The sequence below is a fragment of the Pteropus alecto genome, unplaced genomic scaffold (genome assembly GCF_000325575.1).
Source record: "Pteropus alecto unplaced genomic scaffold, ASM32557v1 scaffold131, whole genome shotgun sequence".
NCBI classification, from domain to species: Eukaryota; Metazoa; Chordata; class Mammalia; order Chiroptera; family Pteropodidae; genus Pteropus; species Pteropus alecto.
The window spans coordinates 7127757-7139747 of record NW_006434709.1 but is presented as its reverse complement, the minus strand read 5'-3'; the positions used below and the strand labels follow the sequence as shown (position 1 = coordinate 7139747).

Genomic DNA, 11991 nt, shown 5'->3' with positions numbered 1-11991 from the left:
AGCTAAGCAGTCAAACTCAGATTTTTAATTTTATATATAATCTCTTTCAATTTTCTATCTTCTTAATATTGTGCATGTTTCCATAAATTTCACTATTTAGCAGCTAGGTTTTAATTGCCATCAAGTTTTCTTACCCCTTGGAGCCTTAGATAAATATGTCAAGGGGTCAGTGACCAGAGTATTAATAGCTTTTCTAAAAACTTGGAGGCCATGCCACTCATCTGTGTTAGCTTCCTAGGTTTTCTTAGACTTAAACAATCCTGATGCCCTTAGAAGTCATGACAAAGTTCTGTTTCTGGGACATAACCTCTTTCCTTTTCCTTAGTGATTTTCTGGCTTTCCCTCCTTATCAGGTTATCACTGCTAGATAGGTTTATGAGTTTAGTCTTTTTTCTTCTATAAAAGACAACTTTGTTTAGTTTTAAGAAAACGATTTTTACCAACAGATGGTGAAAGGTCTAAGTTGAAAAACCACTGCTATACACTGAGAAGTGATAACTTTTCAGCTTTGTAGTGCCCAGTGAAGAAGGTAATTTACATGCATTAAGCTTCTACTCTAAGTTGGATGCTTTACATGTAATTTATCATTTAATTCTCATAGTATCCATATGAGAAATCTATTACCACTATTTTACAGATAAAAAACCTGAACCCTTAGAAAGGTCAGGGAACCTGCTCAGTCATACAGCTAGGAAATGATGGCACCACCTGTATTTGCCTGACTCCAAACCCTTGCCTGTGTTCTTACATAATGGGATCAAGTGACCTAAATGAACTTAACTTGCTCCATGATCTTGAGAAAGTATATTCAAGCTATAAAATGGGATAATAACTGTACTTAACTCAAAGAGTAATTATATGGATAAAATGAGATAAGATTTATGTTAAGCCCTTATCAGGGTACCTGTCACATTGTAAAACTCAATAAATGTTGGCTGCTATTATTATTACTGACTTGTATTATTATTAAGAAGGATATAACCAAGAGTTGAGAAGAGCCACACCTCAGAAATATCTCCGTAAATATTCCAGTTAATTTAGAAGGTCTTTGATTAACAAGCTTAAATTGCAAATATTTCCTGAGAGGCTTTAGGCTATGGGCTGGATCTTTTTCCCTATTATTAGCCAGAGTCATGGCCAGGAAGGAATGGGGGTTTGTTTGAATGACTGGAGGCAGGAGATTTGGGTACTATAGAACAATTACAATGAAATTAGTGCAGGTGAGTGACATGGCCTCTAATTTGGGTACTATACAACACATACTATTTAACAGTTAAGGAAAAGGTACCTGTTGCAATTGTAGATTCTGGATTGGCAGATGGTTTCTTAATTTAATTGCAAGAGGAAGAAAGAGGTAAAATAACAAACTTCTGTCTTTGCAGTTTCACCTGAGGTCTTGGTGGAGGCAGGTATTGGAAAATTTTGCTTCCAGAAGAAGTACTTACTAAGTGACACTTTATTCCAGTGCCTGAAACAGTTTTCCTTGTAGGGGTGAAAGTCTGAATGAGGAAAGAGGGAAAAAGAAGCTATTTCATCAAACTTCAGGCACATGTTCAGCATGCCAGTCTGGCACAGTGAGAGCTTTTAGGAAGTTTTTGAGGAAGCAGTTTCTTCCTCCTGTAGTTGTTAATCCAGTGGAAAAAATAACAAACCCAAAGGTTAATTTTTCTTACGTAAATGGTTACTAGTCTTACATAATTTGTTCTAGAACTCAGAGGACTCAGCTACCTAGCAACTATTTATCACCTGCAGACCTCCCCTGTGTATTTGCGAACCAGAACTGCATACGTGTCTGCTGTCAAGGCAATTTAAAAATGAAACCAGGTAGCTGGTATCAAGGGAAGAAAATTGCTAGGGCTGGAGAATTAGTCAAAAACTGTTTAATAGATCTATATGCAGACATGAAAGTATCCTCGGGAGCAAGAAACTACTATCCTGGATACATGTTAATTTAGACTAGCTCTGACATGAATGATATTCAGAAACTACATCTGCTGGGTGCAAAGTACTGGCCTTTGCTGGCCAGACAGGAGTGGAGTAGCTCAAGAGGTCAAAAGAATAAGAGGAGGTGGGCAACAGAAGAAAAGAAGTAAGGGAGCCTCCTGTAGGGAGGAGAAGCCTAATAGCAGTGTGTCTTCACTGTACTTTGGAGTGGTCGAAACTGACATTCAGCAGAATTGTGGGTTCTAAATTCTAGGTAATATACATCTTGTGTTATTTGCCCCAGGTACAAATTTTTCTCTACAGTGCCAGCTAAATATAAGTTCTTTCCAAGTCCTTTCAGGTCAGGGCACACAGGAAATTGTACTCATTGCACAGCATACCACTCTACTCCAACCACTAAGCAGGTCAATAGCTGGGTACCACAGAAACCAACTATCCGTCTAATTTGTGAAAATTGATGTGGTAGTTAATAGCCCTAATACTTGCAGAACTCTAGATGAAGCAAAATTTAGATGAGAAGTGATTTAAAATGTCAGAAACCAAGAATTAATTTTTAAGTTAATTATTTTAATCATCATAACTATTTTAGAATTTAAGAAATGAGTTGCAGCTTATTTTAACAGCCATAGTGAAAGTAAAGACAATTCACGTCTTGATGCAGTAAATTTGTGAGATGAGTCAAGTTGTTACAAACATTTTAGGTAATGGCCTTTTCATTTTTATCCTTTTTGTTTGATTGGTTTGTTTTTTATTTTTTATTTTGGAACAACAGATTCAAAAGAAGTTGCAAAAAGCGGTACAGAGAATCTCATGTACCCTTTACCTTCTTTCCCCAGTGGTGCCATTTTACATAAATATAGAGCATTGTCAAAACTAGGAAATACACTAGACTACCCACAACACTTAAGTAGAGTTGCTCAGATTTCTGCAGTTTCTACATTTTTTTGTATTTCTTTATGAATGATTTTTATGTATGACATTTAATCATATATATACAGATTACTATAACCACCATAGTCAAAATATAGAACTGTTCCATCACCCACAGAAGATCCCCTTCCACAGTGCTTTTATTTATGTATGCAAAAGCTGTGGACTCTGGCACAACTTTTTTCCTCCCATTCTTATAATAAGGAAAGAAAAATCACTCACAATGTTACCCTAACACATCAGCTTTTAAAAATTCTTTTCCAAAACATTCCCTTCTGGTTCATCCTAAGTTCTGCTATCTAATTAGGAGCAAATTATACATACAACGAACCATAATGCTTTTTCTGCACATTACCTTATCAGGCAAATAACAAAATAAGCTGATTTTTATTTACATCTTTAAAAACATAACTTTCTAACCCTTTCTGTGGCTACTGTACTATGTAAATTGATGTTCATATGCCCCCCCGCCCCAGGCATGCAGGATCGATCCTAAAGTGATTTCTGAACCTACAGCTAGAGATTGTTATAGCTGTTATAATTTTAGTATTATATACATGTTATATTTAAACTCTTTCTTCAGTTTCCTAATCCGTAACATGAAGGCGGTCATACTTTGGTAATCTGAGTCTCTTCCAACTCCAAAATTTCATATTTAGAATTATTTGAAAATTAGTTAATTTATATATGGTATATAATAAAAATTTCACCTAAATATGGGGAAAGTACCTAAATACCTAATTGCTCAGAATTGCTGAGGAGGCATCTCCAAGTAAGTAACAACAAAGAAACAAAGGTCACATTTATGCATTTCAGCAATATTAACCTCTTGGTTGGTGTTTTATGTTTGATAAAGCCACTGTACTAATAAGTTAATCACAAATTACAGGATGTTCCCTACTCTTAAACATTAACATTCTAATTAAATATTCTACTCTAGAATGTTTCAGGTTCACAGTTTGTTTATACTCTTAAACTGTTTTAGGAAATTACCAAGCAATAAAATTTGCAATTTTATTTTACAAATCAGTATAACTCGTGTTCTCTTGAAGTTTCAGAGGCTGTTTATCTTAAGGGCATTTGTCAAACAGGTCACAATTTGAAATAAAAAGCATTTATCTAATGTATTTATTTTCTATATAACTAGATTGCTCTTAAACTTGGTGTGACTTCTGAGGATGTAAAGAATGTCATTATCTGGGGAAACCATTCCTCAACCCAGTATCCAGATGTCAACCATGCTAAGGTGAAACTGCAGGGAAAGGAAGTTGGTGTTTATGAAGCTCTGAAAGATGACAGCTGGCTCAAAGGAGAATTCATCACAGTAAGAAAAATCTGGGAGCTTTCTTAACAGCCAACCATAAAAACTCTTGAGAGAGACACAACTTTCTGATTTGGGTGTTTTCCAAGGGATAGGGAGAAGGAAGGCCTCATAGAGAGCAGGCTTTTCATAGTTGTCTGATGACTGCATACTTTCTTTGGAAGTCCAACTAATGTAGTCATGATCTTCTCTGTTACATGGTAGTCAAGATTGGTTGTTAAAGTAGAAAAACTTAGAGTGCCCTCCAGTCATCCACTTATCTTTATAAGAGATCCATTTCTTTGCATAAAGTATGGTAAACTTTCTGTGGGGATTTGTAGTTTTCTCTTTCAAAAGGACTGGTGTTTATAACTGAAATGGTCTCGTAAGTCCAACATTGGGTAGTTGCATGATTTTGGAGGGGACATGTTAAGCTGTGATTGCAGCCTTTCACCCCAGTGTCAGCTTGGAATTAGTGAAAATGCTGCTGTCATGATCAAGTAACACTGCTGTCTCTGCCTGCCCCCACCCAGACTGTGCAGCAGCGTGGCGCTTCTGTCATCAAGGCTCGAAAACTATCCAGTGCGATGTCTGCTGCAAAAGCCATCTGTGACCATGTCAGAGACATCTGGTTTGGAACCCCAGAGGTAAGGACTCCGTGGTTTCCACAGGCCACACTTTTATTTTTGTCTTCTGATGCTGTAATGTAAAAATGTGTCAGGTAAGCAGGTTAGGTTAATATCCTAGTTCAGCTGCTTACTAGCTGAGTAACCTTGGGAAAGTTACTTAACCTTTCTGATCTGTTCTGTCATCTTTTACATGGGTTGTAAGAGTTAAATGAGGTGATATATGTAAAAAGTACCTAGCACAACTGGTAGGGGTGACATTTTTCTTCTTAAAACCTGTATTGGGCCATAGTTTCATTATTTATAAAATGAGGATTGGAAGAGTAGAATGAGATAATAAGCATGAAAATTACCCTGTTGTGGAAGTGCCTAGTGATGGTTCCTTGTACAATAATGAAGTTATACACCTAATAATAAAGTGTCACCTATTTTAATTTTGCTAGTTTGTGTGTCAGTTGATTATGTAAACTAATCCCTAAACACCATGAAAATGTAAAAATCGTTATTTTTAGGGTGAGTTCGTGTCCATGGGCATTATCTCTGATGGCAACTCCTATGGTGTTCCTGATGATCTGCTCTACTCATTCCCTGTTACAATCAAGGTGAGATATTTGGGGGTTATTTCTCCATGTCTCCTACTGGAAAAGTAGTTGTGGGTTTTTATTAATAATGGTATAATTTAGTCTAGAAAATTGTTCATTTACTAAATTAGACTTTTTTCTCAGCTATAAAATTGTATGAAGCACAACTTCTGGTCACTGAAAAAGTGAAATTAATCTGAAAAATCAAGATTCAACACTTCCCACTAGACACATTTTCTTATGCCTCTAATGTTGGATACCAACAAATAGTACCTTACTTCCAAATGAAGCAATAGTTCTCAGTATTGTTGCTCTTTATTATAATCAAAGTCATTAGGTTTTTTGTTGCCGATTAATCTTCATTTAAAGATTTTGTTCTAGATTCATTGAGTTTTAAATTCAAATGTTGAGTTTTTAACAAAATTAGCTGTTAAGATCTGGATTTTGATTTGATTTCTTTAGAATCAGACTTTTAAATAGATAGTCTTCTAGATTTAAGTTCAAACTAAGTTGTTGCTGGAGGATTAGTTCTAGTTTAATTGTAAATCTCTTATTTGCAATTATTTTCAAACAGAATAAGACATGGAAGATTGTCGAAGGTCTCCCTATTAATGATTTCTCACGTGAGAAGATGGATCTTACTGCAAAGGAACTGAAAGAAGAAAAAGAAACTGCTTTTGAATTTCTTTCCTCTGCCTGACTAGACAGTCATTTCAATGTTACTAAATGTCCCAGAGCTGAGGAATCTAAATGTCGTCTTTGACTCTAGTACCAAATAATAATAATGCTATACTTAAAGCACTTGTGAAAAATAGCGCATTTTAAAGATTGTGTGCTTCTTGGTACAAATTCGTGACAGTTTATCATCATGATGTTAATGTTGAATTCTAAATAAAATATATATTCAAATGAAGATGACTTAGACTCTAATTATTCCAAATTATTAATAATTATTAGTTATTAAATTATTTATTAGTTATTAAATTATTCATGGGTATGTACCAGTTATTAAATTATTCCAAACATACTCTTCTATTCTCTGCTTGTGACACTGGAACTGGGACACTGCAAACATTTATTGACCAGCTGCCAATGGGTACTGGAGGGAGACTATAAGGTTCGGGAGGAAAAAATAACATGCTCTTCTTGCTCCTCTGTTGGCTTCCTCTATCATTACTTTCTTACCACTTTTTATACAAGCCAAAAAAGAAGAAAACAAATGAGTCAAACATATCTTTAGAAAAGCGATTAATTGGAAGAATGAAGACATGGTAATTTCATATAGAATTTAAAAGAAAATGTTATATGAAGAAAGTATATATGTATAAAAGTTATAAGAACTAGGAGGTACAAGTAGAAGATATAAGTTAAATTAACTCCACAATGTGTTCATCTCTATCATCTATTTGTGTAAACTGACCTATTGTTTGATTCTGTAAATTAACCTTACCAACTCTTTTAAAATCAGGGATCATATAAAAATATATGAAATGGTAATATACTTTGGAGAGACCTGGTAGATTACTTGTAGAAACCAGTAATTTCTCACCTATGCTTTTGAAGCATGGCTTTGTGTTTGAATATTCACTATGCGTAATTATTTCTATGCCATTTCTTTATGCTATTCACTTCTGTCACCTTAATTCAGAGAACAAAGCATTTTATTGCCTCCTCTCTTAATGAACAGAGTCCAGGCCCAGGAAACTGCCATTAAGAAGCATTAAAAATGCTTGTGAAAAGCCCACGCCTTTTAAGAGCATTTTACTAGAACTTGAAAAATGGACACATGGGTAAATTATAGGGAAAAAGACATCACATTTTAAATCAGTAAAGTTGGATTCAAAACTTTCCATAAAAGACAATCTGAATGAAATAAACGTTAGGAGAGAATCAGTCTCTGCAGATTATGACCCTGGTAATAATATTTTCTAAACAGAAAGATGGTGTTTTCTTAATGATAGGGAACCATAAAGGAGGGAAAAATCCCTATACTACTGCCAGTTAAATCATATTATATAAAGTAATACATACTTGGAAAATCAATGAAATAGTGTTACATGAAAACAAAAAGCCCCATCTCCCAAGGATAAACACTTTTGAAAAGTTTTTTAAATCCTTCCAGAAAGAAAAAAATACATGCAAACATATTTATTTTGAGATTTAAAAAATAAAGTGAAGGGATATACAGTGAAATTTCCTTTACTCACCTGACTTCTAGCCACTTGAACCCCACTTTTGTCTGGAAATATTCGGTGTGTACAAAAGTATGTAGATGTGGGTGTGTGTTTGTACTCTTCCCATTTTGTACATAAATTATGAAATACTAAATATATCATTTTGTACTTTGCTTTTTCCCCTCAGTAGTATATCTTAGAGCAATAGTGATATGTATAGAGCTGCCTCATTCATTTGAACAGCTGTGTAGTATTCTGTCAAGTGGCTATATCATATTTTATAACATTTTAATTTCTTTAAAAGTTTTTACTAACGTAAAAATGTTGAACTATTTTTGTAAGTAGGTTATTTTACACATGTTCAAGTGTTTTTGTAGGATAAATTCTTGAAAGCACAGTGGATTTTTTTTTAACACTGTTGAATCTGATTTGTTTTAAAAGCACAGGTTTCTGGATCCTATAGTAATATGTATTTTTAAAACCATTTTAATTTGTTTTCTTCTAAACTCTTCTCCCCTCCCTTTTCTAACATCTTGGTTAAAACCAGCCATAGTATTTCTTAAGGAATGTTGATCACAGACAAAATCTATTAGAAGGTACCCTTTTGGTACATAAACTTAAGAATTTGGTTATGAAAAACAAAAAGCAACAGAAATAGGTTCTTAGTTGTCCCTTTGAAATTAGAATAAGAACTCATGATCTTTGTGACTTTAAACTTTAACAAAACAAAAAACATATCCATGTTTTGGTTTATGAATATTGATTGGTTCTGCACAACCTAAAAGCATTACTGACAAAGAAGGAGTGTGTAGGCTTTGAAGTATTTTCCCATGAATGTCCCCTAATTGGTATCACCAATCGCAGTTCCTCATAATTTAGTGAGTGTCAAACAAACATTTAGTGAATGAATGAGTTCTTGACCATTGCCTTCTAACTCAGGGAGAAATATACTTGTGATCTAGAGCTGATCCCAACCAATAGCCCGGCCTGGATAATTGAATTTTAAACAGAACAGATGTCTTTAAATCCATCCAGTTTCTTCATATTCCCACCACCATTGCTGTGGGCCAGGCTCTCATAATCTCCTCAAAAAGACGACTGCAGTAGAGATGGGAATGAGCTCAGTTTGGAGTCTATGCGCTTCCCTCTCTCCCCAGTCTAATCCAGACTTTGCATCAGAACTATTGGTTAAGGATGATATTTTACTTCCCACTTTTTGCAGAATAGACAAACTCATGCCTGGATTGGGATCCCAACTCTCTTTGTAGGTGTCCCTAAACAGCTTTCTAAGTTTGATTCTTTTAGCTACAAAATGGGGATGATAATTATATCTCCTTCATAAGGTTTTTTGTGAGGATTAAATAGAGAGCATATAGGAAGGCCTGGATTTATTTGTTGGAGTATTTTTCTTTTCTCCTTTTTTTAACTTCCTAGCATCACTTCAATGCCTGTCATAATCTGGCCACAAGTGACACTTCCTAGCCCCATCTTTTATTGTCATCCCCTGACTCCCAGGCACCTTTCACTAGCCACATTAAACTAGTTGGACAGCTATTCTCTTTCATGGTAACAGGCCTCTATTTTGCTGTTTTCTCTGATTTTTAGAATGTTCTGTTTCTCTAGAATGCATTACAAATAGATAGTCAATGTGGAGGAAAATTCCAAGAACCTCTGTCCTACTGTCTTAACATTAATTCTAAGATTAGTTCTCCAGAAGTAGACCTTCAAATAAGGCCTACTTCCAGAATTCAAGTGCATGTGACTTATTTAGGCAACAATCACAGGAGAAGGAAGAGGGAAGAGCAGGGACAGAGAAGAGAAGGAAGCCAAGCAGCAGTGCATCCAGCCAACGAGGCTCCAGCCTGATGCAGTCAGGAACTCCTGCCCTGAAGTGAGGAGTCCGGGACTTTCATATTCCTAAACTTTTCAGTCATGGATTGAGAGTGGAGGTTAATTCCCAAACATCTCCCACTCTCTGTGTTGCCAGCAAAGCAGCCTCTAGCAGCCCAGACCCAATCCCCCAGAAGACAACCCAAGGTGCTGCCTTCTGGAAGCAAAAGAAAATGTAAGGAGGTGGGAATATTGGTGCTAAAATGGGTCTGGGCAGAGCACCACCGTAACTCACTCTACTCACCCATTAACATTACTGACTTCTAAGGAAGCCCAGATGAGCACTATTATTTTAATGCTCAAAGGAAGAGGGCATTAAACCTGGGTTCTGCACAAGATTTTTGCCTGTGTGATTTTCCACTCATGTTACTTTTCATATTTTATGGCTCTGTAAATAAGCTTCTTTATTTCAGTATAGAGCTGAATTCAATGACATTACCTTATTTGGGTTGGCAGCTGCCTCGATATTAATAATATTCTCAGACTTGAGCTGGAGAGGTTCCAGAATAAAGTTCTTAGAATCAATACTCCCCTGCTCATTTATTCAGCAGAGAAATCAGTCTGTGCAAAGCACTGTGTTAGTCCCAGGTACATCGATGATTTCTATCTTCACTTAACATACTATAAATAATGCACTTAAAACTACAATAAATTCTTGTAGAAAATAGTACAATATTAAGAAAATAACAGGAGCAAGAATCCACTAAAATAGCAATGGTGCTTTAAGACCTTCTGTGGGGTTGATATTTAAGGTCTAGACCTACAGAATAAGAGAAAAAGGGAGGATTCCTTCTTTACCCGCAAAGAAAATAATACATGGAAAAGCCCTGAGCCTGGAAAGAGCTCTTCCTCTTCCAGGAAAGAAAAGGGCAATAGGCCTGGAGCAAACTGAGGGATATAGATAAAGGGGTTCAGAATGGAGTTGTGAAGGCAGGCAGGAGCCAGTTCATGTTGGACCCTCACCTTATCCTGATACAAGCTATGAGTTTATTGGGAAACACCTCATCTGCATTTGGACCACCCGGAAACACACATAGTCCACACCTTGAAAAAATGTCTATGAGGAAAAAATGACTGGTAGTTTTCATGGACTGTATTGATACTATTATAGCCATCTCAAGTTTTCATAAGGTTAATAATACCTACCACATGAGATTGTGGTAAAATTATATTAGATAACATTTATACAGTGCTTGACACCTAGTAAGTGAAAAATGAATGTTATTTCCTTTCACTACTTATACTGTGCTTTGTAATCAAAGGAAATCATTTGATCTGTTGCTGAGGTACCAGACTAGTTTGGTGGAAGTTTATAGATTTCTTTAACATGAAAAAGAAAGTCTAATATGCAAATCTGAGTACTTTACATATCCTTTACAGTTTACAATAAGGACTATCAAAAAACTAAACATAATTTTAAGATTCTAATGGCTTTGGTATTGCCAATAATGTTGATTAGTGGACAGTCTTACTTATCTTGAGTGGAAAGAGGCCATAATACTCTTCTTCCTTCCCCTAGTATTATAATGCAAATATGGTAGAAGTATTGTCCGTAAAAGAATGTCCGGACCTAAAGAAAAGTTTTATAAGAGTTTATTTGAGCCAAATTTTTGAGGACATACTCAGAAGCAAGATCTCAATGGCTTGAGAAAATGCCCCAGAGGGTGGCAGTTTTACAGTTCTTTTCATGCATTTAGAATCACCAGAGAAAACGTAGGGAAGGCACATGAAATACATTAGTGGTAGATTAAGGAGGCAAGAGAAAGCAAAGAGAGAAATCTCTAGGAATGAATAAAAAGCAAAATGGAGAAACATATACTTCTTTTACATTGGTGGGCACAGGATAGTCAATAATTAGCATGTATAGTGCATAGAGATGGTGCGGGGAAACAAAGTAACAATGAGGGGTTCTGTGGTCTTGTGCTTTGGTGGTCTTGTGCTCTGGGGCCTGCGGTTTTGCCTTCAAGGGGTTTAGAAAAGAAAATTATTCTGACATTTCAAAGGTATGTTATCCTAGATGCATAAGAAAAATGAACAGGGCTCACTTAAGGTAAAATTGATTTTGCTAAGGGAGCTACAGGCCTGGGATGTGACTACCTGCTATGACCTGCCTCGTTAGGAATTTGTGATTAGACCATCATGTGTGGTTCCTTTGGGTCACTGAGCTTATCAGGACTGATATAGCTTCTTTTTTGTCCACAGTGTAAGACATTACAGTTAAAATTTTCACTGTTTTTAAAGTACTAAAAAACTTTCTTTGTGCCTGTCTACTGTACTCATAACTAGAATGTAAAAACTGTATGTTACATGCTCCTTGACCATCAAGACGATATTGTCAAATATCACAGCTCTCATGACTCTAGATTGTGACAATCTTAAGGAGAGTTAAGAACATGTGTATGAACTTTGTATCTTAAACTAAAGGTCTGCTAGAAATCCTGTTCTTTGGAAATTGAGAAAAATTTCAGTATTTGAGACTAAAGTTCTAGAAAACAAAATGGGCTAATCAAAATCAAATCAGGAAAATTGTCCTTTTATGGAGATAT

At 35.7% G+C, this 11991-nt stretch overlaps 1 protein-coding gene across 1 annotated transcript in view; it reads left to right on the top strand.

Annotated features, from left to right (window-relative positions):
- MDH1 (malate dehydrogenase 1) overlaps positions 1-6294 on the top strand; it is a 16432-nt gene extending 10138 nt beyond the window's left edge. The window contains exons 6-9 of the mRNA XM_006909556.3: positions 4022-4198; positions 4708-4821; positions 5313-5402; positions 5956-6294. Of these exons, the coding sequence (XP_006909618.1) occupies positions 4022-4198; positions 4708-4821; positions 5313-5402; positions 5956-6081 (507 nt within the window). The 3' untranslated portion in view covers positions 6082-6294. The remainder of the gene's footprint in view (positions 1-4021; positions 4199-4707; positions 4822-5312; positions 5403-5955) is intronic.
- The last annotated feature ends 5697 nt before the right edge of the window (positions 6295-11991 follow it).